The sequence below is a fragment of the Zygotorulaspora mrakii genome, chromosome 6 (genome assembly GCF_013402915.1).
Source record: "Zygotorulaspora mrakii chromosome 6, complete sequence".
NCBI classification, from domain to species: domain Eukaryota; kingdom Fungi; phylum Ascomycota; class Saccharomycetes; order Saccharomycetales; family Saccharomycetaceae; genus Zygotorulaspora; species Zygotorulaspora mrakii.
In genome coordinates, this window is record NC_050724.1 from 239,274 (window position 1) to 265,833 (window position 26,560).

The 26,560-nt window shown below is 40.6% G+C and overlaps 15 protein-coding genes and 1 non-coding gene across 16 annotated transcripts; 7 read left to right on the top strand and 9 right to left on the bottom strand.

The window, feature by feature from the left end:
* Positions 1-25: 25 nt before the first annotated feature.
* HG535_0F01170 (uncharacterized protein) lies at positions 26-715 on the bottom strand (the record flags this gene model as incomplete). Its single annotated transcript, XM_037289438.1, has 1 exon — positions 26-715. One exon carries the CDS (start codon positions 713-715, stop codon positions 26-28), a length of 690 nt encoding a protein of 229 aa, XP_037145333.1.
* A 127-nt stretch (positions 716-842) lies between these two features.
* HG535_0Ftrna5N lies at positions 843-916 on the bottom strand. Its single transcript has one exon. It is a non-coding gene; the product is annotated as a tRNA-Asn (tRNA).
* Positions 917-2,726: 1,810 nt separating this feature from the next.
* Positions 2,727-6,854, top strand: HG535_0F01190 (gag-pol fusion protein; the record flags this gene model as incomplete). Its single annotated transcript, XM_037289439.1, has 1 exon — positions 2,727-6,854. The coding sequence occupies one exon, from the start codon at positions 2,727-2,729 to the stop codon at positions 6,852-6,854; it is 4,128 nt and encodes a 1,375-aa protein (XP_037145334.1).
* Positions 6,855-8,148: 1,294 nt separating this feature from the next.
* RRP9 (ribosomal RNA-processing protein RRP9) lies at positions 8,149-9,867 on the bottom strand (the record flags this gene model as incomplete). Its single annotated transcript, XM_037289440.1, has 1 exon — positions 8,149-9,867. One exon carries the CDS (start codon positions 9,865-9,867, stop codon positions 8,149-8,151), a length of 1,719 nt encoding a protein of 572 aa, XP_037145335.1.
* Positions 9,868-10,219: 352 nt separating this feature from the next.
* On the bottom strand, positions 10,220-12,988 carry CTF4 (chromatin-binding protein CTF4; the record flags this gene model as incomplete). The annotated part of the gene is made up of 1 exon (XM_037289441.1): positions 10,220-12,988. The coding sequence occupies one exon, from the start codon at positions 12,986-12,988 to the stop codon at positions 10,220-10,222; it is 2,769 nt and encodes a 922-aa protein (XP_037145336.1).
* A 378-nt stretch (positions 12,989-13,366) lies between these two features.
* COG2 (Golgi transport complex subunit COG2) lies at positions 13,367-14,143 on the top strand (the record flags this gene model as incomplete). The annotated part of the gene is made up of 1 exon (XM_037289442.1): positions 13,367-14,143. One exon carries the CDS (start codon positions 13,367-13,369, stop codon positions 14,141-14,143), a length of 777 nt encoding a protein of 258 aa, XP_037145337.1.
* Positions 14,144-14,329: 186 nt separating this feature from the next.
* Positions 14,330-16,363, top strand: NUP57 (FG-nucleoporin NUP57; the record flags this gene model as incomplete). Its single annotated transcript, XM_037289443.1, has 1 exon — positions 14,330-16,363. One exon carries the CDS (start codon positions 14,330-14,332, stop codon positions 16,361-16,363), a length of 2,034 nt encoding a protein of 677 aa, XP_037145338.1.
* A 71-nt stretch (positions 16,364-16,434) lies between these two features.
* MSS18 (Mss18p) lies at positions 16,435-17,331 on the bottom strand (the record flags this gene model as incomplete). Its single annotated transcript, XM_037289444.1, has 1 exon — positions 16,435-17,331. One exon carries the CDS (start codon positions 17,329-17,331, stop codon positions 16,435-16,437), a length of 897 nt encoding a protein of 298 aa, XP_037145339.1.
* Positions 17,332-17,509: 178 nt separating this feature from the next.
* TOM5 (Tom5p) lies at positions 17,510-17,662 on the bottom strand (the record flags this gene model as incomplete). The annotated part of the gene is made up of 1 exon (XM_037289445.1): positions 17,510-17,662. One exon carries the CDS (start codon positions 17,660-17,662, stop codon positions 17,510-17,512), a length of 153 nt encoding a protein of 50 aa, XP_037145340.1.
* Positions 17,663-17,883: 221 nt separating this feature from the next.
* On the top strand, positions 17,884-19,008 carry SPN1 (transcription factor SPN1; the record flags this gene model as incomplete). Its single annotated transcript, XM_037289446.1, has 1 exon — positions 17,884-19,008. The coding sequence occupies one exon, from the start codon at positions 17,884-17,886 to the stop codon at positions 19,006-19,008; it is 1,125 nt and encodes a 374-aa protein (XP_037145341.1).
* Positions 19,009-19,207: 199 nt separating this feature from the next.
* RPS23B (40S ribosomal protein uS12) lies at positions 19,208-19,882 on the bottom strand (the record flags this gene model as incomplete). The annotated part of the gene is made up of 2 exons (XM_037289447.1): positions 19,208-19,580; positions 19,818-19,882. The coding sequence occupies 2 exons, from the start codon at positions 19,880-19,882 to the stop codon at positions 19,208-19,210; spliced, it is 438 nt and encodes a 145-aa protein (XP_037145342.1).
* Positions 19,883-20,607: 725 nt separating this feature from the next.
* HG535_0F01280 (uncharacterized protein) lies at positions 20,608-21,999 on the top strand (the record flags this gene model as incomplete). Its single annotated transcript, XM_037289448.1, has 1 exon — positions 20,608-21,999. One exon carries the CDS (start codon positions 20,608-20,610, stop codon positions 21,997-21,999), a length of 1,392 nt encoding a protein of 463 aa, XP_037145343.1.
* Positions 22,000-22,009: 10 nt separating this feature from the next.
* NAT3 (peptide alpha-N-acetyltransferase complex B subunit NAT3) lies at positions 22,010-22,672 on the top strand (the record flags this gene model as incomplete). Its single annotated transcript, XM_037289449.1, has 1 exon — positions 22,010-22,672. The coding sequence occupies one exon, from the start codon at positions 22,010-22,012 to the stop codon at positions 22,670-22,672; it is 663 nt and encodes a 220-aa protein (XP_037145344.1).
* Positions 22,673-22,800: 128 nt separating this feature from the next.
* SCD6 (Scd6p) lies at positions 22,801-23,868 on the bottom strand (the record flags this gene model as incomplete). Its single annotated transcript, XM_037289450.1, has 1 exon — positions 22,801-23,868. One exon carries the CDS (start codon positions 23,866-23,868, stop codon positions 22,801-22,803), a length of 1,068 nt encoding a protein of 355 aa, XP_037145345.1.
* Positions 23,869-24,181: 313 nt separating this feature from the next.
* Positions 24,182-25,165, top strand: ANT1 (Ant1p; the record flags this gene model as incomplete). The annotated part of the gene is made up of 1 exon (XM_037289451.1): positions 24,182-25,165. The coding sequence occupies one exon, from the start codon at positions 24,182-24,184 to the stop codon at positions 25,163-25,165; it is 984 nt and encodes a 327-aa protein (XP_037145346.1).
* Positions 25,166-25,282: 117 nt separating this feature from the next.
* On the bottom strand, positions 25,283-26,338 carry HG535_0F01320 (pyridoxine 4-dehydrogenase; the record flags this gene model as incomplete). The annotated part of the gene is made up of 1 exon (XM_037289452.1): positions 25,283-26,338. One exon carries the CDS (start codon positions 26,336-26,338, stop codon positions 25,283-25,285), a length of 1,056 nt encoding a protein of 351 aa, XP_037145347.1.
* Positions 26,339-26,560: the final 222 nt, after the last annotated feature.

The window sequence follows — 26,560 nt, forward strand, 5'->3', positions numbered from 1 at the left end:
TACAGATATATTGAAGTACGTAATCTTATTCAAATTTATTCAAAAACTCTATGAACTCATTGTACGCAATTCTGCTTTTGTTTCCTTGATATTTTATCACTTGCACGAAATAATCCTTGTAATTATCCAATAATTCCTCAGGGTTACCAGTGAAACCAGCTTTTTCAATTAGATTTATAAATGTGTCTCTCTTATCCCAATTTTGCTCTGTCATAACATCTGGTAGGAAAGTCGCACTGCAAACCGCGCCCGTTTGCGGATTCTTGAACATCAACTCTATGCCATGTACGCCAAGTTCCCAATTAAAAATGTCACCACCATGACTCTCGCCATCATAAATCGTTTCGAAATTTTGAAGAATGTTACAGCTACATCGCAAAAGAGGTAACTCATTCTTCGTAATCGGTGGAAATCTTCGATCTTGCAATGCAGAAATTATAGAATACCTTTCTATACCTTTAAGGATCGGTAACCTAGCAAAAGTTCCGATACATCCTCTGAGGGCATATTCATTCCCTTTCTGTTTCCTTTTTTTCTCCCAAGTGACAAACAGTGAAGTTTTAGAGCTAGTGTCAACTGTCGCTCCTGGAAACAAGTCATGACAGATCCGCTTGAATGATATGTCTAGAGAATGAGTATCTTCACTCAGCTCTCTATAAAGTTGATAATACGCGTAAAATGCGTATGGCGAAGATTGTACTTGATCGGCACACATTAGCTAATTTCTTCAACCAAATTCAAAGTAAATATGAACTTTGGAAAGTATTTATGACTTGAAGTTGTGTCAGTGAGGGATGAGCTTGATATCCGTTCAATCAAACCCTTAAAAAAGGAAAAATAAACGACCCCAGTGAGGATTGAACTCACGATCTTGCGATTAACAGTCGCACGCCTTAACCAGCTTGGCCATGGAGTCTAATATTTTTCTTAGGGGTGAAAAATATCCGATGTTCCCATACTAGAAGAAAAAATGTGGACTATTAGAAGGAATATGGGAACCATCAGAAGTAAAATGGAACAATTGCAAGGTCACCAACGTATTTTCGAGCAAAAAACAACGAATAATACTCTAGCTACCTCATGTGGTGTTGAAATATAAATCGAGATTGTAAGATATATTAAAGAGATGACTTATAAGAATCAGAAAGAGACAATTGGTCTGTAAAACAAAATAAACGAAGTCAGATGAAACCCTAACAGAATGTCAATCGATAATGCAAAGATATCGGATGATAATCTATCACGAGACGTTTACAACTCAGGAGTCTGACTACGAAGGAGTCTATGGCATGGAACATGAAATAACAGTTGTACTGTGGATTCTATGGGACTAGAAATGGTGTGATGACGATGAAAATTCTTCACTCGTCGTCCTCTCTTATGGTTCAATAGGTGCGAAGTATTAGGTATAAATACTGACGTATTTTCCAGATGTTAATCCAAGTTCAATTAGTCTTATCTCAATTCATGATATAGAAAACCAAGGAATTATATATCTCTATAATTGAATATCATAGTATCATCATCAATGTCAAACCAAGTTACTATCGACAACGCCGAAGAAAACATTCTTTATAAATATGGTAGCGCCGCTAAAGTTCCCTTCTCAATGAGTAGAGAAGCGGAGGATTCTTTGTTTACGTCTCGTGAGAAATCAAACTCTTCGGAAATTAGTAACAATGGCACTGATCCCAACTTGAGTGATTCACAAAGAGACTTTCCTTCGTTGCAACCTTCAATCCCGGCCAGTGTTGATAACAAACAGGAAGGTTCCCCTAAATCAAGCGCATACGATGCGGGTTATCAACACACTGGTTCCACACAAGGTTATACTTACCCTTACCCATGGCCGAGTCCATATCCTCCAATTGCGCCACCAATGGTGCCACCAATGGGGAATGGCATGTTCAACTGGAATATGAATGCTGACGGAATAAAATACATTCCGGCCACTAGCTATGAAACATTCATGTACCAGCAAAAACTGCTGAACGATCAGTTCAAGCAATATCGAAAGTTCTATGACCAGAGATCAGAAGATGATACCACTTCTGAGTCCGCTAAAGAGTCTAACAATGAACAAGTGTTACCAGACTTGGATGAGATCAGTAATCCTTCGGAATTTCCCAGATGGATGAGATCATTCAAAAGATTTCTGGAAGACAACAAGCTAGGTGATATCATACCTGACAGATTAAATGAATCTGAGAGGGACGCCACGAAGAGCGAAAAGGCTTTCATCATTAATTCCTTCAAAACATATGTGAAGGAAACAGCCTATCCAAAGAGCGTCAAAGACGCAATAAAAAGAGGACACGACCTGTTCCGAATTATCCTATGTCATGTATCCGAAGACAGTAACCTTAGATCCGCTATATGGAGAGAACTAACCACAATAAGTTACGACGGATCTGAAGATTCATATTACTATACTAGTAGAGTGAAAGAGCTTTATAGTCAACTTAAAGCAACAAATTCCAACATCCCAGAAGACATAATTTGTGAATACCTGCTCAAAAATTTGCACGGTCAATACGCAAAGATTAGGGAGAATCATTACCTGGAATACGACCTGAACACAATCGCAGGCATTTCTAAATGTGTATTGCGCACATATGACAGATTGATAAAAAATAAGAAACATACATCCGAAACATCACCTTCAGTAACAAACAGACATTGTTACAAGTGTTCCTCTGAGGGCCATTTTGCTCCTCAATGCCCAAATGTCAAAGATAAACTACCAAAACACTCCATCAATTCACGAAAGGAGAAAAAGCCTAACTATCGTAAGGGTATCCATAAAATCGGATTCACCAGCGACACAGAGTTACTTAGGCATTCTCCAGAATTCGAAGAAGAAACGTCCGAGTATGACGAAGACACCACAAACTGGTGAACTAGTTGAAGATAACCAACATCTATTGATTGACTCTGGGGCCGCCATATCAGTAATTCGCGACCCAGGCCTCCTTCACAACATTAATAAACACCCCAATATAGGCATAGCTGACGCGCAAGATCGTGAGATCCCCATAAGTGTCAGTGGTGACCTACAGCTAAGCTTCCCGGGTACCTCCATTATTCACACAGAGGCAGTGGCATCTACAGTGCCACATGTCGACATATTGAGCCTCCATGAGCTCCAAAAAAACGGAATCACCGTCGACTTCAACAATTCCCAAGTAACTAATAATAAAGGGAAAATGGTAGCACGGATCAAAAAGATCGGACCTTACTATTGGATACCGGCAAAATATATCCATAAACCACACAAAAAGTTGAACGTCATGAACGTTCAAAAACAACCATTGTTCCCTATGGAATTTATACATCGGCTCCTAGGTCATGTCAACATTAAAACTTTAAGAGATTCCATTAAGCAAGGGATGCTGACAAATTTATCCATGGATGACATAGATTGGTCCGGATACTCTAACTTCCAGTGTGAGGATTGTGTGAGCGGAAAAAGCAAAAAGCACAAACACTTGGTGGGTTCCAGATTGACATACCAAAAATCCTATCAACCCTTCGAGTTCTTGCATACCGATATTTTTGGACCTGTACCTCACATGCCCACATCGTCACCATCATACTTCATGGCATTCACAGATGAAGCCACGAGATTTAGATGGGTTTTTGGCTTGTGGAATAAAGAAGCTGAAACGGTTACCTCAAAGTTTCGCGAACTGGTAAATATGGTTAAAACCCAGTTCAACACAAAGGTACGCAGCTTCCAAATGGACAGAGGATCCGAATATACTAATAAGACAATTCGTAACTTCTTCAAGGAGTACGGAATAATCCCGTGCTACACTTCCGTAGGTGACTCAAAAGCAAACGGAGTAGCTGAACGCCTTAATTATACACTGCTCGATGATTGCCGGACACTGCTTCGCAGTAGCAATCTACCATTACATCTTTGGTTCTATGCAGTGCAGTTCTCGACGCTAATGAGGAACTCATTAATAACGTCCAGTGTTGGCACTTCCTCCAGGGCCAAAGCAGGCCTGACAGGACTAGATGTCAGCACTATTTTACCATTTGGACAACGTGTCATGGTAAATAATCCGCCAAAGAACAAACTTAGACCACGGGGTATAGTGGGATTCGCACTCACACCATCCGCGGAATCCCATGGCTATCTAATATACATCCCATCGAAACATACCGTCACTGACACTACGAACTACCTGATAATTCGGGGTGATCCTCATGACAGGACAGATGACGCCGACGCAGTCATTGCTCCCCTACTTGATCAACTCGAAGCCAGACAGGACGGTGAATTCGATAATAATATGTCCACCCATTCGGGTGGTATGGAAATGGATGTGTCAATCCATTCGGGTGGTACCATTCATCAAAGGCCTGTATCACCAACCCCAACAGCCGATAACCTATCTACCTCGTCGGGTGGTAATGACCCCATCCAAACTGGAACCACAGATACAACTGAAGTCATACCAGAGTATATCCCCGAGGGCAACAATGATGTTCTAGGACCAGACATCCATGATGATCCACCGGAACATACCAATGATGATCCTCCTGAACATACCAGTGACGAGATCGCTGATAATATCGAGGAACATGGTTCAAACATGATCAATGAAGATCCCCGAATCAATCTTCAAAGCGCAAACCATGCTGTCACCTATGATAATACAGAAAGTGACGATCAGCCCACGCAGAATGAACCAACGTCAAACCCCATAAATGATCCAGCAAACGATCACCCATCGTCCGCCATCATTGACAACACTAAGACACCGGATCCAATTCCCGATACCGTCTCAAGAAGAACCATCAATAATGATATTGACCCAAGCAGTGCAATTGCATCCACGGTCGGAATACAGGCATCTGCTTACGATGATGTTGCTCCTACTACGGAAGACGAGCGCACCACATCATCGACCTCCACAGCAGAACTCGATCCACTTCCCAGCGAGGAAGACTCCCCCGTACCAGAGAGTACTACTGTAGCAACTCCCGATAGCGAAACACCTGAGTCTATCTCCAATGTGGGTGGTAACGATCAGTCTCCAGAAGTTAATGCTAAAAGTTTAGAAGAAAGAAAGAATAGAATTTTTCAGTACCGTAATGGCGACATCCCGAGGGTAAAGCCACCAAGTACAAAAAGAAAAAGTAGTTTAGCTCTAGGTGAAATTGAAGATAGGACTCAACGCAAGAGACCAAAGCGTCATATACTTTATGTCAACGCAGTACACTCGAATCCAACTCCTCATGTTAAACCCTCCTTAAGTTACTATGAGGCAATTGTCAATAATGATGATAAAAATGATGCAAAAGGATACAACGAAGCCTACATGAAGGAATATGACCAATTGATCAAAATGAAGACCTGGGATCCTAACAAACCTATAAAAGAAAAGACGATCCCTAGACAACAAATAATAAACTCCATGTTTATTTTCAACACTAAGAGAGATGGAAGGAAGAAATGCAGATTCGTTGCAAGAGGTGACCAGCAGAAGGCTGGAACTTACAAAGAAGACCTCAAAGCAAACACGGTACATCATTACGCACTGATGACCAGTCTCAACATAGCACTAGACAAGAAAATGTTTATCACCCAATTAGACATATCCTCAGCGTACCTATACGCTGAATTGGAAGAAGATCTGTACATCAGAGCACCTCCACACATGAAGCTCAAAGGAAAAGCATTCAAGTTGAACAAGTCACTATATGGACTTAAGCAGAGCGGAGCGAACTGGTACAAGATGATTGGCAGTTACTTAACCAACTCTTGCAACATGACAGAATTAACCGGTTGGCCATGCGTGTTCAAAGATGAAAATGAATGTTTTGTATGCCTCTTTGTAGACGACATGATCGTCCTGTCCAAAGATATCAAGGCAGCAAACAAACTAGTCAAAACTCTAAAGAAAAAGTTCGAGACCAAAGTGATCCACGATGGGAAATTAGACGAAAACAACATGGCCACATACGATATTCTAGGACTGGAAATAGAATATACGTTCGGAAAGAAAATGACAATAGGAATGGAAAACTCCTTAAGCGAAAAGCTTCCACATTTAGGTTTTGATATCGAAAAGGATAACAAGAAGTTTCTTGTGCCAGGCACACCAGGTGAACACATCCACAAAGATAATCTGGTCGTTGAAGAAGACGACTACAAAGAAAAGGTTAAGCAAATGCAGAAGGCTATAGGATTGCTATCATATGTGGGATACAAATATAGATTCGATATTCTATATTACGTGAACATCCTAGCTCAGCATACACTATACCCCTCAGAGCAAGTGGAGAAACTCACCAAACAGCTGTTGAACTTCGTGTGGCAGTCAAAACACAAAAAGCTGATTTGGCATGCCAACAAGCACACCAAGACAAATAGGATTACCGCTATCACTGACGCATCGTTTGCGAATGAAGAAGGATTCCGATCACAATTGGGCCATTACTACTGCCTAAATGGAAAAGTCATCGGTGGGAGATCATCTAGCGAAAAACTGCGTGTCATATCATCTACCGAAGCGGAAATATATGCGGTAAGCGAATCAGTCCCAATGTTACAAGGATTAGCATGCCTAGTAAAACAAATTGATCCATCATCATCACTTAGATCGAAGATATTAACTGACTCAAAACCTACTATATCAATAGTAGAGGACCAAAGTGAAGATTCAAGAGCGTTCAGAAATCGTTTCTTCGGGACACGAGCTTTCAGGTTAAGAGATGAAGCTAGACGCAACGATCTGAAGTTCGAATACATAAAGACAGAAGATAACTATGCGGACATATTGACCAAGCCTACATCAATAGCCATATTCAAGAAGCTTACTCATTCATGGGTGAAATAGCATTATTGAACCATGGGTGGTATGTTGAAATATAAATCGAGATTGTAAGATATATTAAAGAGATGACTTATAAGAATCAGAAAGAGACAATTGGTCTGTAAAACAAAATAAACGAAGTCAGATGAAACCCTAACAGAATGTCAATCGATAATGCAAAGATATCGGATGATAATCTATCACGAGACGTTTACAACTCAGGAGTCTGACTACGAAGGAGTCTATGGCATGGAACATGAAATAACAGTTGTACTGTGGATTCTATGGGACTAGAAATGGTGTGATGACGATGAAAATTCTTCACTCGTCGTCCTCTCTTATGGTTCAATAGGTGCGAAGTATTAGGTATAAATACTGACGTATTTTCCAGATGTTAATCCAAGTTCAATTAGTCTTATCTCAATTCATGATATAGAAAACCAAGGAATTATATATCTCTATAATTGAATATCATAGTATCATCATCAATGTCAAACCAAGTTACTATCGACAACGCCGAAGAAAACATTCTTTATAAATATGTGGCGACACTAGCTTCTGTGGAAATGAGTGGGTGCCATCTTTCTTCTACGATAGGAGCCTGGGCAGCTATTGATGGACAATGATGGATCATGACGAGCTTACATAAAGTCGCGACAGGCTCAGCCACTTACATAAAGAAGTAATGGCCCAACTAACATTTGGTTAACGAATCGGCGCGCTACAATTTCAGGTGAATGAGCCGCATTATACTTAATTCTAAAATTGACCTAGACATGTGGTAAGATCTTTAGTGCTTACCGAATCGAATGACACAAATGACACACAAATTTTAGCCGTCAAAGGTACAGGTACTTTAAGTGGAAACGCTATTGAAGCCATAAAAAAAAGCCACAGACAAGTTTCAGAAAGCTTTTCTGTGTGTGTCAACTCGAGAACTCACAAGCACGCAAAGTACAGAAACAAAATATCACAATATTGTTTTAAAAGGATGGATGCCATCTGCCGATTGCTCTCTATCTTATTAATTGATATATTTTCAGGGTCTCATATACCTCTATCTTGTCTCTGTCATTTGCAATGATATTCTTTCTCACTTGCATGTCAAATCTCTTCCTTTAGTTCAAGTTGATTTGGCCTGTTTTATATACATTGTTTATTCTTATTCGTTTTTTGGTTTTTGTTTTCTTTAGTGCGGGCCCACTTTGCCCGGATGCATTGAACGAAATATAAACTAAACGTAAAAATTATGATACATGGTTAACTATTTACTTTTTATTTATGTATAAATAGTAAATGACGAATAGCTGATTTTAGCTCAAAAGATACCTTGCTGTATAACTGCAGAGTATATTCCATTTCTGGCAGCTGGGACTTTTGAAATCCATCTACCCAATTTATGCTCTTTGGCCACGGTTGCCAGTACACGAAAAGTTTCCTTACCATGTTTTCCACTTTCTACCACTTGTATCTTTGTGACGACGCCTTTACAATTCGATAAATCTCCCAGTAATGAAAACTCCCTCATATTTTCAGCAAGTTTCCATACTTTTAGGTTACCATTCCAAGAACCAGATATGAAGATATTGGAATAGGGTATTGCATGAAGAGCAGTTACCCAATATGGCCTAGCAAGTCTTTTTTCTTCCAGCTGCTTTGATTTTACTTCATCACTGGCTTCTCCAGAAATTTGTGTTAATTCTGGCAAGGGAATGATACCATGGGATGCTCTCATTGTATAAACTGGTTTCTTTTTTGCCAAAGACCATAAACATATATTTCCGTTATCAGAACCGGTTACAAAATGAGAGTCGTCTATCATGCTGACAACGTCAATGCTTCCCTCGCTGTAAAATGCTGGTATTTCAGATTCATTTGGAGATGTAACTTCTCCATCGGGGGATGACACACTATTCTCTCTCAACCATTTCTTTTTTAGTCTATCAGTATCATCACCACCTCTAAAAGTCAACCTCGTCTCATCTGGAATTTTCCAAAGCATGGCGGTTTTATCACGAGCACCCACGGTAACACATCTTTCAAGCCCCAAAGAGGATACATCAACTACTATATCATGATGTCCATATAAAGTTTCCAATTGAGATAATTGATTGATAGAGTATGTCCTTATCTTGTAATCTGCGCACGCTACATAAAGTTGGTCAGTGTTTCTCCTGAAAAGTAACGATATTACTTCGCCTCGACGGTCTTTTGTAGGAAAAACCCTCAACGGTGCCAATGACTCTGTGCTCCATACAATCACCTTTTTGTCCCTACCTCCTGTAACAACATATTTACCATCTGGGGAGGCTGCTACGGTTAAAATCTCTTTATAATGACCCATAGTTGTATTTTCGTATTCGTGAGGATTCTCAGGTATGTATTTTGCACCTCCTTTTACATACTTCAGTTTCTTAGGTCTCTTACTGAAATCCGTAACGTCGTATTTTGTCAATTGCAAGTCCTTGCTCACAGTGTATGCGAAAAGTTTGCCTCTATTTTTTGCACTCCTTTGATCATCAAGATGATTGAATTTATTTACAGGGGGAACAAAACAACTTATACACGTCAAATTATTTTCTCCCACCCTCGTGAAGCAAGTAGTAGCCTCGGATAAAAGTAATTTATCAGCGATGAATCTATGCACCCGCCCGTGTTGTTCTGCAACGTCTTGTTGCAAACGAGATGCCAAAATATCCTTATCCATTTCACGTGCATCAAAATTACTATAATCATCTACCAAACCCTTGTTTACCTCCCCTTCTTTAGTCTGTGATTCTTCACGCATGATATCATTTGCTTCGTCTTTTAAATTTTCCAAATATTGCTTTGCAAGCCTTCTTCTTTTATCCGCTGGATTCTCCCCGCTGAATTCTTCATCAGAACTTAGCACTTCTGCATCTGAACGTTCTGACGACTCATTATCAGAATTTTCGACTTCTTCAGATGAGGGATCAGTTATTTCCTCATCACCATTTTTTGGAAGCTGCTCATTGTTTCTCTTTCTCTTACGTCTCGCAGTTTGTATTTCTGCCATTATATATATGTTAAAGAGTGTAACAATTGGTTATTGGACTAGACTTTTATCCAAATGAACTCAAAGCTACTACTAACTATTACTTCAAACCTCATCGCATCGAACTTAATTATTAAAAACCTTGAAATTTTTTTTCATCTCACTTTAAACGGAATGGACATATGTCTCTGTTACCCGGATATCAAATACTTCGGCGGTTAATTTCATTGCAACAAATGCTTGCAAACACCAAAAGTAACTCATATTCAACGCAAGCTTCTTGGGTATTAGAGTTATATCTTAAATATCGAATACATGTTCTTCGATTGGTTTAACTCTATGATGTATGATTACAAGGCCTTCTTTGAGATAATTATTGCGCATAATTCATTTGTTGCTCGAACCTTGCCTCTCTAAGATCGTTTACCCGTTTGACCAAATTGGGCAGCTCTGCCCTTTCTGATATTTTAGCTGCTGCAATCAGCGCTCTATCTTGTTTTAACTCTTGTGCCAATGATAGGGCCATATCCGAATTCTGATCCGAGCAGGCCGTGGCAAATAATCTCAGGAGCGACTTGTCATAAGCGCCATTCAATGAGGCCAGTAGCTCATTTTCATTACCGTACAACTCACCGTCGTTCTCCAAAGAATCACCTAGTAACGATGAGAGAACTTTAGATCTGAGGAACTCTTCCTCTGCAGCCATTTGTGAAGGAACAGCAACCTCCGTGAGTTCTCTTTCATGACCTGTATTAGTGGCAGCTTCTGCCTCTCCAGCGAGAGCTTCATCCCTCTTTTTTTTAATTTCTTGGAGTATAACACTTTTGACATATATTGGTATTCTGACTTCCATTTCTGAAGGTAGTGGCAAAGGGAATTCTGGCCACATATTCTTTCCTTTAACCAGGATACAATTCAGCGTATCATATGTGAGTCCCAGAGGCCATATATGCACTTGTGATTTCTCATTGCCTCCCGAAATCCTCCAAACCTCCATATTTGCGTCAAGAAGTGGCAACCATTTACTTTCTGCGGAGTGCCGCCATTTAGACAATACCAATAGAACATTGTCGCTAGCGAAAATACAGGGATCTCCGTAAGTAGAAAAAAATAAGCTTTTAATCCCAAGGGGGTTGAAACTTGTGAAATCTGTCTCAATATTAGAGTTTCCTCTCGCGATAGATTGAGGAAGTGCTATAGGTAGAGAGCATTCTTTCTGGTAGTATTTTGATAAATGAGAAGATTGCTCAAAAATAGAATACGAAACACCATTATATTGTGAATAGTGGACTGCAAACACTCTGTAATCCTGCGCGGAAATGGCTACCACAGGAGACATCTTTTCAACCGACAATGGAACACCGAATTGATTGAAAGTCCTCATGTAGCCGAATGAAGTACCCAAGAATATTCTCTTTGGTGTTGCTGCAACACAAGTAATCTTTTCTCCTTGTTGTATTGGAATAGTTTTGGTCCAGTTTGAGTTCAACATGGTATGGGACCTATAATGAACTTGGCCTGATCTTGATTGAGCAAATAATGCCCCATTTTCATTCAATGAGCAGACATCATAACCAAAGATATCCTCAAAGTGGTATTCTTTAAAACGCCCAATATCGAAGAAGGATACCGTAATACTGTTTTGTAGATTGTTTTTCACCAAAGAAACGTATCCAACATTATTCATTGTCAGGTATCTTCTGTCACTATTACCAAATGGGGTGGCACCAGGCGACAAAGGTTTATAGTGATAGGTGTGTGAAGCAGGTGTGATAAACTTTCCCTGATAATTTTTTGAGTCAAATGTTGATCTATCATTTTTATGCTTCTTTTCCGTGACATAACCGGCGCCATCATCATCGTCAATGAAGTCTTCTTCATCATCGAAATGATAAATTCGCTTAGAACCATCTTGGTCCCTATTTTCATCGAACACATGTTCTCCATTTTCAATATGTTTGTCGGAAGGCCCTTGATGCCTTCCTGTAGCAAAATCCGAATCGCTCTCCTCCAGGTCCGACTCCACGAATAAACTCGTCTTCTTAATTCCATCAACATTTGATTGATAGTCAGAGTTGACATCTTTGACAGATTCAACCGCGCTATGAACGATGATTATCTCGCCCGACCAAGTCCCCATGATGAGATCCAACGTTTTCGAATCTGGTTGAGGCCTCCAAACAAAGTTTGTAATCTTTTGCTTGAATTCTTTCTTAAATGAGATCTCAGAGGTAAGCCAATTCCATATTGTTAATCTGTTTTGCAGGTCAACTGCAGCCACGTAGTTACCGTGCAGTGGCTCAAATTGTAGATCAATAAAGTGGGATTTAGAAAAGGAGGAATTGACCAAAGTCTTGATTAGTTCGTAGCCCTTTACAGAGAAAATTTTTACTGTCGAGTCTTCACAAGGTAATCCGAATTGTAATCCTGTAGGATGCCATGCTGGACGGGTGCAAATTCTATTCTCGTCACAAAACTCAGCGTCTTTGATGACATCATGATCTTCACCATCGTCTGGAGTTTCAGGATAAGTCACCTCATCTATTTCATTCAACTTTTGCAAAAGTCTATCTGTGTGGGCGTCGTTATATGAATTGGCAGGAATATAGCCCTTCAATTCTTGCACTTTATTGGGTCTTGTGGAGGACAGAGAAAAGAACTGTACATTTCCGTTAATAAATGATACAGAAAGTAGATTGGTCTGTGTACTGTATGAAAGTTGTGATATTTGTTCGTCTACCTTCACGACATGCTTTGTAAAAGCTTCATTGTCTAATTCCACGATCGACATCTCTAGGTCATCTCCGCCGAATACTGCCATCCTTCCACCATGCAAAATGGTACAATCGCGAAAAGGTAGAGCAGATCTTACAAGCAATTGATCCATGGGGTGCTCAAGATCATACCTATAGGCGTCACCTTGTAAAGTTGTGACAAGGCAGGTAGTATCGGAAGCACATCGAATAGAAGTCAAATTCTTAGCAATCTCGAGAATTTCAGGCTCGTCTTCTGGTTTGTTGATTTGTAACACTTTGCTTAAACCGTTTTTGTTAGCAACACAAAGTGTCTTGTTATCTGAAGCAAGGGACACCAAAGTCTTTCCTCCGTAGTCAAAGACTGACTTGTCGATTATTTTTGACATATCAAGGCCAATGGACTACCAATTCACGATTTCTGTTTCAGCCTACTTAGTCTACGATGAATACGTGACAAATAATGAGAAGCCGCGATAGAAGCGTTGCTTTATACCCGTAGTTCAAACTTCCATTGATAGTTTTATTGCGTAATTGTCTTGATGTGTCGCGCGTCTCACAAATTTCAAGTCAACACATTCAATTCAAATTTATGGGCCAAATTGTATAAAGCAAGGGGAGGCTCAATCCGCTTCATATTTGACCAATTGTTCAGTATTACAAGCCTGGTGAGGACTTTTTCTAGCTCCGTGAGTTACAAAAAAGGTTAAATAACTTTTATTTCGGTTTGAAGCAATAGTAGGCCCTTCTAGCAGCAGCCAAGAACCATGGACTTTTTAGAAGATGATGAAATTGACTTAGATTTACCTACTGTTACAGACATTGATAGAGACCTGTTTACGAAAGAGGTTGAAAAGGCAGGTGATATCTCTGCTGCCTGTATTTCCTTTGACGTTGATGACTTCCTGATGAATAACAACTTTCAGTACATGCCGTTGGAAGACTTGATCAAAGATTTTTCACATCTTTCACAGAATATGGTACACATATTAATGGACAAAATCACGAACAAATATGACGATTGCTTGAAATTTTGCGAACCGTACATAGATCGTGACAACGAAAGCGCATTGGATTTGCAAAAGGCGAAGATGGACGTAAACCAATTCATTGCACAGCTAGATAAATTGATGCATAAGGATTTAGCGCGCACAAGAAAAGTGATTTCAGAAACATTGGACTACGTGCGAAAGCTGGACGATTTTTGGCATCAACTAGATGATCAAGCACGAATACCTGACATGCTAGCCTTGGCGAAGCAGTTGAGTAAGACATTACATATGATGTGCGGCACGGAAACCTTAGAAGAAACTCTATGTATAGAGCTGATGGCACAATTGCACTCGCTAGTGATAAGGATTAGTTCAGTGTTGGAAGGTTTATCAATCATCAATTCAACATATGTGCACCACTTACAAAACGAGTATCATGGTCTCCTGCAAGAGTTTCAGATATCCCTCAAAATACTCACTGATAGATGCCTTCAAGATCCAAAACAATACGAGAAACTCTCAAGAGCTCTCGTGTCAACTCTTCATCAATAGTCAATTTGATACTGTAAATACGGGCATTTTGTATCTTCGTCACTATACACGCCATTTTTAGAAAGTTTTCCATTTTGGCATTTCGATTGAATAATAATAGTCAGTCGCTGAGATCAAAATATTAAACAAACGCACGCTTGTATTACATGTGCAAAGTACCAGCATTGAGTGATTTGGGTGGCGTAGATGTTCAGTTTCGGATCCACAAATAATAATGTGGGCGGTTCCGGCACTGGAAGTACTCTCTTTGGGAGCAAACCTTCTGGAGGCGCATCGTTTTCCTTTGGCCAAAACAGCACTGGTAATGCTCAACAAGCTGCACAGCAACCTGTAGGTAGTTCCACAGGATTTGGATTCGGTAACAATCAACCCGGTACGCAAAACACGGGCTTGTTCACAGGGGGCCAACAGAGTAACGTAAAGGCAGGCAGTCCGTTTGGCAACTCAACTACTAGTGGTGCAGCTGCCAACACCGGCACTGGGCTCTTTGGAAATAATCCGGGTTCTACAAATAACAATGCATCTTTACTGGGTCAACAATCAGCTACAGGTGGTGGGCTATTTGGCAATAAGAAACCTACGAATGGCCTTTATGGAAGTTCTAATCAGACTTCTCAGACCTCCCAGAACAATAGCGGGGGTGGGCTATTCAACAACAGTCAAAACAACCAGACTGCTCCTGGTGGTGGATTATTTGGAAATAACAATCAGAGAAATGCAGGTGGTGGTGGATTGTTTGGCAACACCAATCAGAGCACTACGGGTGCATCGGGCGGTGGTGGATTATTTGGTAATGCCAACCAGAGTACTGCGGGAACATCTGGTGGCGGTGGGTTGTTTGGTAATGCTAACCAAACAACTGCAAATACATCTACCGGTGGTGGCTTATTTGGAAATACCAATCAGAACTCTACTGGCGCATCTAGTGGCGGAGGGTTATTTGGTAACACAGGCCAAAATTCGGGGAGTTTGTTTAATCAAGCTGGAAATAATACTAATAACTCTCTTTTTGGAAATAGTAATACCGGGGTGTCGACAGGAGGTGGCCTTTTTGGGAACCAGTCTGGTTCTTTAGGAAATCAGCAGACTTCAAGTACAGCAACAACAGGAGGTCTGTTTGGTAGTAAACCACAAAATACCACAGGGGGTGGCCTCTTTGGCCAAGGTAATACAGCAAGTGGTTTGTTTAATCAAACCAATGGCCAATCCGAGGCTCAATCTCAACAAGGAAAATTTGGTGCAAATTTTTCCACTTCAACACAACCATTATTCGCCTGGTCAAACTCACAACCAAACCAGTCTGTCTCACAACAACAGCAGCAGCAGCAGCTACAACAACAACAATTACAGCAGCAACAAAATCAATTATTTCAGCAACCCCAACAGCTGCATTTACAGCAACAAACGAACTACCCTCTACAAATACAGGAGCAAGTGATAAAATGCAAAGAATCTTGGGATCCAACTTCAAGCAATACGAAACTAAGAGGTTTTGTTTACAATAAAATAAATGAGAACGAAGCCATGCTATATCATAAACCCCCATATGTGAGTCAAGAGGAATGGGACAATGTTTCAGACAAAAAACCTTCAGCGTCATTCACTCCAGCGGAAATACTCGGGTTTGAAGGATTAAATCAACGTACACAATTGCAACGAGAAAATGTGGCTCAAGCTAGATTAATATTGAATCAAATATTGGAAAAATTCACTCAGTTACAGCAAAAGCATGAATTAGATACTGCTGCAAGAATACTGAAGGCACGATCGAGAAATATTCAAATAGAAAAGAGAATTCTACGTGTGGGCACACAATTGGCTATTTTAAAAAGCAGAGGGCTGCCATTAAGTGTCTCAGAAGAAAAAATGTGGTCTCAATTCCAATCACTGTTACAGCGTGGTAACGATCCTGCTGGATTGGGTAAGACAAATGAGTTATGGGCTCGTCTAGCAGTACTCAAAGAACGCGCTAAGAATATATCCGATCAATTAAACAGTACTTTGGTTGTTGTAAGTGAAAATGGTGGGGCACTCTCCAATTCGATTCAAAACGAAGAGGAAAATAACACGAAAAGGGCAGATGAAGAGGTCGAAAAGAGGATTGATAAAGTCGTCGAAACGTTGAGCAGTCAGCAGCGCGGTATATCCTATTTGAGCAGCGTTCTTGAAAAAGATCACAAAACCGTGGATAGAATATTAAATAATAGGTCATCTAGATAATGTTTAACAGTATGTTAAACGAACTTTTATTGTATAATTACAATGCTAATACAAACTAAATGCACAGAGCCTCACCCAAAACCTTTGAATCCATGCAGTAAAATGTCTAACCTGTCTGATTGTGCACGTTTGTCTTTAAAACTCATATCAAGTCTGTCTATATCATGCAGCCATTTTTTCAGACCAACGGGAAAGGAATCGTAATTGTAGTATAGCTTCGGAGTTAATGCCAGATATTGGTGATGATTAAATTTTTTGCATTGCCCAATATAATCATGAAAATGCCTGGCAGCATCATCCAACATAAAATTGCTTCCTTTCTGCATCTGTTGCAGTTCGGGATGATGAAATTCACTCTGCTTAGCATTTTGAGCAAATTCATCAACTTGGAAGAACGTGCTTGTTTGAGGATTTGTCGTAACACAATCGGATTGTAAACCTGGCGATCGACTTAAAGGTATCAGTTCATTTGTTGCTGAATAGGCCGCTTCAACAGGTCTTTTATTAAAAAACAACGACGATACGCTGATTAGAGGTTGTAATGCACTTTTTCCGTAGCCTTCTCTGTGACTTGCAATATTCCACTGCTGTTTCAAAGATTCATAGACCGAATCTAGCTCTCGATATTCCGTAACTGAGTCGATGGACTCCTCTACTGGGTTCAGTATTGGCGTGGTCTCTATTTCATTCTCATTCAGCTTTATACCACGCAAATTAAATATAATCTTTGCAAGTCGAGTTACATTGCTGCTGCTCAGGACCAAATCCAAAGTTGGCTGATGTCGTGCCACAGAGTTTGCACGGTACGAAAATGTGTTCCTAGCGTACAAGATATTGCAAATCTTGCTTAATTCAGAGGCGATGTTACGAGTCCACAACAATTCGTTCGGCGGGGATACAGATCTATGAAATAACCCCAAGGTCAATAGGAGACAGTGATCCTGCAAAAAGCTAAGACGTTTTGACATTTCTTTTGACTGTTTATTTCAGCATTCTTTTGTTCAGGTTAATAATTTATTAAGTTCGATCGATAGGTTTTTGCCTTGCTTAAAATATATATTTCTTATCTACAAGTCCCATATGTGGTGAACAATCTACACATAAATTATCTACATATTCTCATTATGATGTATTCGTCTTTACAAATCATTTCCATTGTTTCTTTACAAAATGCCAGACAATTGGAGACACCCATAGGAGTGCACTCAGGTAGGCAGCATTAATCAAAGTTTGATTGGTAGCCTGTTGATGAAGTTTTTTCTCTTCTTCCGAAGCTTCTTGTTGTGGTAATCCAAACATTTATTAATAAGTAGCTAGGACGGTGAGTGATGCTCTAGTTTGCTGCTTTTTGATCTTGCGTAGGAACCTTCTGCTAGTATCAATTTTTATATATATATTTTTCACAATTCGGTTATTTTTTGAAATGTACGCAGGGAAAATGAAGCACATATGAGAAATAAGCAAAACACCAAGATTAAACGGTGGGAATTTTATCAAACAAGAACATCTAGATAAACGCGATGGAGGACGAAGGACTTATAAGACCTGAAGAAGGCAGTAATATTGATGAAGCTTTGGTGGAAAGACCGGAGAATACAGAATCGAATAATGATGATAATCAACAGGACAGACAAAGAAAACATATTGATGCGGATGACTCCGATGAGGAAACAGACAGATTAGATGTGAAGAATATGTCAAATTTTGTACCTAACGGCGGTAAAACTGGAGTCAATGAGAACTCACTAGAGATTGATGGATCGTATCGTAATCGTCAAGAGTTGGAAGATAAATTAGATCGTATCTTGAAGAAACCAAAAGTGAGAAGAAGTAGACGTGATGAAGATGATTTAGAGCAGTATTTAGATGAGAAGGTTTTGAGACTAAAGGACGAAATGAACATCGCAGCTCAGCTGGATATTGAAACCCTAAATAAAAGACTTGATACTGGAGATAATTCATTAATCGTTATGCAAAAGGTCAAATTACTCCCCAAAGTTGCAAGCGCTCTATCAAAAGCTAATTTAGCCGATACCATATTAGATAACAATCTATTACAAAGTGTACGGATTTGGTTGGAACCATTACCGGATGGATCATTACCATCCTTCGAAATTCAAAAGTCTTTATTTGCTGCAATAGAAAAACTGCCAATTAAAACTGAACATTTGAAAGAGAGCGGTCTCGGCAGAGTAGTAATTTTCTATACAAAATCAAAAAGAGTTGAACCCCAATTAGCAAGGCTTGCTGACAGGATTATTGCAGAATGGACTAGGCCAATTATTGGTGCCTCTGATAACTACAGAGATAAAAGAATCATGCAATTAGAATTTGATGCAGAGAAATTAAGAAGAAAATCCGCACTGGATTCCGCGAAGAGTAGAAAGAGAAAAGCTGGAAACGGTAAACGTGCAAGCTCCCATGGATCTTCAGCACAAACGTTATATGAACAAGCTGCTGCAAGAAGGAATAGAGCAGCTGCGCCAGCGCAAACGACCACAGACTACAAATATGCCCCAACGAGTAACCTGAATTCGACCTCAAACAACGCAAGAACAACCGGTGTAGGAACGACGCTAAACAATAGTGAAATGTACAAGAGACTATCATCCAGATTAAATAAAAACAAAAGAACCGCGAAATAGCAACTTTATACTCAGAGCCTTCCAACTATATGTAGAATTAAAACGTGCAACTTTAAAAATGTTTTTTTTGTTATACATTCCTTAAACAAGTATGTAAAATTAAATGAAATCTATCTTTCTGATTAAAGAAAATATCATTCGTGCGGCGTGGAAAGTAAGAAAATACAATGGCAAGCGATATAATAAAATCTCGATTTGCTTATGATCTTGGCTTCTCCTTCTTTTCCTTCCACAAAGCTAGCAAGGAAACACCAGACACTTTAACGACCTTGAATCTGACACCTGGAATATCACCCTTAGCCTTACCTTTTCTACCGAAACCAGCCAACAAGACTTCGTCATTTTCATCAACAAAGTTTAAACAACCATCGTTAGGAACGAAAGCAGTAACCTTCTTACCGTTCTTGATCAATTGAACTCTCACACACTTTCTGATAGCAGAGTTTGGTTGTTTGGATTCGATACCTAATTTTTCCAAAACGATACCTTTAGCGTGAGAAGAACCACCAAATGGAGAGGACTTGAAAGCAGTACCCAATAATCTCTTCTTATAGTTGTTTTCGGCCCAACGGCTGTCAAAAAATGAAAAAAATAAAGTTAGTAAACGCTCTTAGAACTTGTTCCAACCTAAATGCAATGCCAAACTGGAATACTAATCACATTTCGGTCCTGATTTCAAACTCTGCCCTTCAATTCTCGAAACCATGATTCTCGAATCAGATATCAACCCTCCTCCACGGCACTGCATTCCGGCTTCGGCACCTGTCAATCGACAGCTCTTTTCCATTCAAGATATCTCTATAACATACTTGTTTCTTCTGTGGACACGCAACTTTCTAGCGGAGTTCAAACCTCTTGGCTTACCCTTACCCATGTTTGGCTGTTGTTAGTTGTTCTAATTTCTACGTAATATGAAGTAAAGTCAGAAACTGAATTTAAAGTCTACTATAAGTTTAATAATTTCAACCAACATCCACTAACAGAATCCAACCACGTTCAAACAAAATCTCACCAGCTGTCCATGAGCTGGTGAATCTTTGCTTACTTGCTTCCTTGCCCCCTGGCTTCCTGGCTCGCTTCCATCAGGTTCGTTCTGGACTCCCTTCCAGGCAGGACAGCAGCTCAACGACGGGGGGACGTGAAACCGTTTCAGCTCGCGGCGGTATGCTGCCGCGAGCCTAGGCTCCCTGCCGCCAGATTGAATCGCTGCTTGGCTTTCCCAGGCCAACCGCCTGTCTGGGCTCCAGCGGGCGCTGCGAACAGTATGTCGGTCTGGGCAGAGACGTGCTCTGTCTGGCACGGGCGGAAAACAACCTCGACTGAAATAATTTCGCGGCACGCGAAACGAATATGGAGAAGAGGATGAACGGGTGTATGGATGTATGAAACAGGAGTTGGGTGTTAGTCAAGGATGCAGTCACAAGAAAACAAATGAATCATGAAGACTTCAAAGACTATACATTTATATATATTTCATTAAGGGCATCGCAAGGGAAATCGAGGTGAAAGTGAAAGTGAAAGTGAAAGTGGCTGAGATTGGTAGGAATCTGGCTGTGTCGGTATAAATAGTGTCACGCCAATTTTATTATTTTCGGTGCAATGAATCAAGAACAAGCTGAGACTGTAAAGGACTGCTGCAAGATTATAGTAGCCAACTATCTGAAAAAAAACGGATTCTCTCATACGTTGAATGCGTTTTTGAGGGAGTCTGGTCAGACATCCAAGGTCCTGATGGATAGTGACAATGGTAGCATTTTTGAGGCATTGGAGACCCTGGTGGGCGAAAGGATCGAATTCGGGCAAGAGGTTGTTGCACAGGAAATGCAAAAATTGACTGTTAACGACAGGCTGGTGGCCATTGACACCCGGAAGCATTTCGTTCCGTCGTGGAACCATCTTCTGAAATTCAGCGCGGTCCCGTTGGCAGTGGACAAAGATGCTTTGCCGGGCGGACTACCGCTCAGTGTCTCCTGGTGCGACCCAGACGACTCATTGATAATCTCTACCTCCATTAAGGAAGTGTGCATTTACAAGGAAGGCCGGCTGTACAGCGATTTGAGCGAATTAGGCAAGAAAAACGGGATTATCAGACAGTGTGGATCCATTGGGCACACAGGAGCTTATTACCTTTGCTGTCTGGATGGAACCTTATTGGTGGTGAACGAGGGTACTTCGGATTATAAATTCAAGCTGCATCAAAGGATTATCAGTCATATTAGCTTCGTACCGCAGGTGGAGGGCTCCTGGGTGATCGTTTCCTGTGGTCTGGATAACTATTTGAAGCTGCATAAACTAGATCTGGCAACCGGAGATTTTGAAGAATTGTGGAAAGTGAAATTACTCTCGCCATGCACATCATTACAGATAGCGCGCAAAGCCAATGGCTGCGGGAGTTCAGATGAGATAATGATTTTTCTCACGAGGCAAGACTATACTCATGTTATGTGCTATACAGTGGCGCGCGATAGATTACTTCTAACTTACAAAATCGCTTTGAATAACTCACAATTTAATGCTTTCTCCTTCAACGTGAGAGATATGGTTATCTTGGGTGACAAATGTATTGATGGGATACCACAACTGTCTTCAAGAAGTACTCTAGCTGTAGCGACTTCGCATATACCTTATATGAGGTTATTACTTGTAGAAATCCCGACCTGGGAGAGTGCAGCAACTGCAGAAACCACAGAAAAAACGTTTTATGATAAAATGTTGCGTAACATGGCTACAGAAGTCTCGCAAGATTCTTATTCGCAACCAATTTTGAGGACGCTTGGTAACGGTAATGGCGGCATACTTGTTGGCGGAAATCAGGGACTCTATGCAATCGACATACTTAGAAGTGATTCCTGGCTTATTACAGACATTCCGGAAGTTTTCAGATCTGAGAGAATTAAATGCATGGAAACCAATAAATCAGGCAATAAACTTGCCATCTTCTTCTCAAATCGATCATCCTGTATATTTAAGGTAGCGGAAATGGTCACTTGAAATTTGAAATATGAAAATCGAAAATTCAATCACAGAAAAAAAGGTCCATTTCGAAACTGAAGATAATGAAAAGAACCAAGAAATGACATCATTACAGCCTTTTGAGGCCACGGATCTCTTCCGATTAAACAACATAAACCTAGATATACTAACGGAGAATTTTCCGTTGGGATTCTACTTCGAATACTTAGTATTCTGGCCTCAATTATTCTTCAAAAGTATTGAAACGACAATAGATGAAAATGATAACTGCAGTAATATATCTGGATACATGATGGCAAAAACAGAGGGAAAAGGCCATGACTGGCACTGTCATATAACTGCCGTCACGATTGCTCCAACATTTCGTAGAGTTTCGCTAGCGTCGAGACTTTGCAAAGCCCTTGAAGCAATTACGGATTCACGGCCTCACGAAGTTAATTTTGTTGATTTATTTGTTAAGTGCAATAATTATTTAGCAATTAAACTCTACGAAAAATTGGGTTACAGTGTATTTAGGAGAGTAATCGGATACTACAGTTCGGGTGATGATGGTTATCCCACCAGTTTGAAGAACACAGATGACAATACCGACGCTTTTGATATGAGAAAGAGCATGCCAAGAGATAAAGAACGAAGTATTAGAAATGATGGAAGAAAGCACAAATGTTATCCACATGATGTAAGGTTTTGAGTCACCGATATCGATATTTTGCGCAAATTAAATCTAGGAATGTTACATATATGTGCATCTTTACGTATATATATATTATGGTTTTTTTGGTAGAAATTTTATTTGGTATGCACCATTTTTTATCCTTACTAAAATTCAATGTTTTGGTTTTGAGTTTGATGGCTGCCATAGTTGTTATTGTTGTTGCCAAAATTATATCCACCTCTGCCTCTGCCACTTGAGCCACCTCTGCCTCTACCACGACCTCTTCCACCTCTGCCGCCTCTGTGACCGCCACGACCTCCAAATCGCGGCCTTGCAGATGCTTGCCCAAAGGTATCCAAATTCATTTCTTTCTCCTCTTGCCATCTCATGTTCGTATTGGTTTCAGTAGAGGTAGAAATAGAATCGAAGAACGATGATTTTTGGTTGTAAAAGTCATCCGCATCACCTGATTTTTCTGATGGCGTTTCCGGATGACCATGCGAATCATCTTCTGGAACACTTCCAGTTTTACCGTCTTTTGCAAATTTCGCATTGCTAGTTTGAAAATCGAAATCTTCTGTTGGAATTTCGACTTTCTTCTCAGTCGAGCCACTGTGGCCCTTTGGTTGTCGATCTTGATTACGGTTCTTTGACAATGTCTTTTCCTTTCGTGGTTGTTTCGGTTTTACAGTTTGTTCTGTACTTACAGCAGCAGGGGGAGCGACCATAGATGGGTTAGGAGCGTATACTCCATAACCGGCAACCGCTGCAGGCACTTGTGGTTGGGCATGTTGTAAAGGTTGAGGAGGCTGCGAAGGTTGCAGAGGTTGGGATGCTTGTGGAGGCTGTGAAACTTGTTGGGCCTGTGGCGAAAATTGTGCTTGTGGATGCATCACCTGAGGCTGCACTTGATGAGGTGCCGAAGGGGCTACTGGTGCTGTGCTTCGTTGTCCCGCACCTGGAGGGGGAACAAGCGGCTGAACATCTTCTAGCTTACAATCTAGGATACTCAAATCCTTGACCTCATTACCGTTAAATTTGACAGACTTGTAGACTGTTGGAGTCGGAAAGATTTCTTCCGGCCCCCAATTTCGACGACCCTCTGTGCCAAAGCAGCGCACCTCTCTCAAAGTGACTGTGCCTTTGTCTGAATCAACATCCTCCAGTAATCCAATGTACCTGTTATCTGTGACGGAGATTAGGGAAATTGTTTTCCCAATGTACTGAGACATAAGTTCGCTCGTTACAGGCTCGTTCAAATGATTTACTGACTTGCCTGTGTCATAATAATAGCTTAGGTATTAATTGATTGTTCATAATCCAGCAAGTTTTTCAAGGTTCCCTCAAAAGTTCGTTCCACGCGACTTCACGACATTTCGGATACAAGATATTCGATCCGAATATATAGACTGGAGATATTCCGGTCGTTTCTGAGTTTGAATACTAATTTTAGAGGGGATTGTTTGATATATAAATGGGGTCTATCGACATTTGTTGACGAGTGCATGGAACAGCTCTGCTAGCTAGAAGTTAACAGTTCGTAGTATGGCGTCTTTTGAGGCTGCACTGACTGGTGCGGTTGCTTCATCTTTAGCCAATATCGCTGTATACCCATTGGATTTATCGAAGACACTGTTGCAGACACAAGTGGATCAAAAGGGCTATGAAGAGCAAAAATCCGAAGAATCTACTCGAGATAGAAAGTACAATAGCGCGTTGGATTGTATCTATCGCATTTTCAAAGCGAGGGGGTTCAAGGGTTTGTACCAAGGTATGACGACATCAGTGCTGGCTAGTTTTATTCAAAGCTTCTGCTATTTTTTTTGGTATACTCTCATCCGAAAATACTACTCTTCAATAAAGAACAAGGGTGCTCGGGGAAGATATGCTGGGTTCAGTACCTTCGAAGAATTGCTTTTGGGTGTGGTCGCAGCTGCGACATCCCAGTTGCTCACGAATCCCGTTTCGGTTATATCTACAAGACAGCAGACAATGAGCTCGAAGTCTTCCGAGGATGCTAAAGTAGGGCATATTGTGAAACAAATTGTAAAAGAGCAGAACGGCAGTATCACGGGACTTTGGAAGGGACTTAAAGTGTCATTGGTATTAACTATTAACCCATCCATAACATATGCGTCCTATCAGAAGTTGAAGAGTGCTTTCTTTTCAGCTGACGATTCTTCCCGAGGTAACACGCAATTGAGTGCTGGACAAAACTTCATGCTTGGAGTACTGTCAAAAATGATATCAACCATTATCACGCAGCCCTTGATTGTATCAAAAGCATCTTTGCAGAGAAGGGGGAGTAAATTTACCAGTTTCCAACAAGTGCTGGTTTTCTTGTATCAAACTGAAGGCGTTTTAGGTTTGTGGAAAGGTATCAGACCACAGCTTGCAAAGGGTGTTTTGGTGCAAGGTCTCCTGTTTATGTTTAAGGGGGAACTTAGCAAATTCATTCATAAGCTTTTGCTAGTCTATGTCAGAAAATTTGCAAAGCCTACTATTAGAAATGGCAAGCAGTTTTTGTGAGTTAGCAAAAGCAAACCATGTATTTTGCTATAAAGCATATAAAATTTATAAAAAACATCAGCGTTTTCAGTGTTCCTCTTTGCGATGTGTATATGACGAATGGTCACTAGTGACACTTCAATGCGCCACTTCATAGCGATCACCGGTGGTTTCAAAATTTTTCAAGAAGTCGGTAATCTTTTGAAATTCTGCCTTTGTGATAACGGTTTTGACTTCATTCATGTTCTCCTCAACTTTTGAAACACTTGAACCGCTTGGAATTGGCAGGAAATGAGTATTGGCATACTCACTCCGTGAATTCCAATGTCTAACCCAGCCCAAAGAAACTTCCACCAAGGTAATTGGATTATCAGCCGGACGCTTAGCAACAATTTCCTCCTTCAAGAACTCGACGAGAACCAGGTTTTTTTTAAGACTGTCGTCAGAAAATCTCACCAATAAAGATCTAAAATCACCTTTGGGTATATCGCTAGTACTCTTCACCTGCCCAGTCAGCAATCCCCTCCCTAATGGGGAATATGCAACAGTAACCAAACCAAAATCGCTATTAGTCTTTGCAACGCCATTTGTTAGAACCTGAGGACTAAACATCGACAATTCAATCTCAACGGCCACCAAGTAATTGTGCCAGTCCTTGGCTATGGCGCGAATTTCCTCCGCTGTCACTTCACTTAGAGAGATACCGCCAATGGCACCGTTCTCCACCATTGCTGCCAGGGCTTTGAACGATTCGTATGGGTAAACCGCACCACCTGTGCAGATGCTTTTGTCCAATCTGGCCACTTCAAACAAATCAATTGGACCACCAATCTCTGATACACATTTTTCCACGCTGCTGACAACATCGTCATACCGACCCTTTGGCGACAGAGTCTGATTGTTCATTCCACCTTTACAGCTGATGATAACGCTCTCTCTCAAAGCTGGATATTTCTCGAAAAAGGCTCTTACCAGCTTTAAATTCGACCAATCGGGACCGTAGAACTCACCAACGTTGAAAAACGCTTTGTGCCCGTTCTTAACTGCCATCTCCACGCCTCTTTTCAAAGCTGGGAATGCTTGCTCTTGTGGAATGGGCTCAGCTCTCCACGTGAAAGACATCAAACCATAACCTATTGGAATCTTCGATAGTTCGCTTCTCAGCATCTTGATTTCTGGTGAACTTGAACTCATTTTATTTTTATTAATATCTTTTACCTCTTGATTGTACTTCCCAGATCTTGCCAAACCAACTCAACGATGTGCTTATGCCATCCATAGTCCCTCTCTTATATATCAATATTCTGGAGGTGCCAAGACTTTTAATCCCCTTATTTCAATTGCCGCGTAGAAATTTTGCCACTCAATTCGCGGATATACACCTCTGATAGCCGCCAATTGCAGAACATGCTTAAT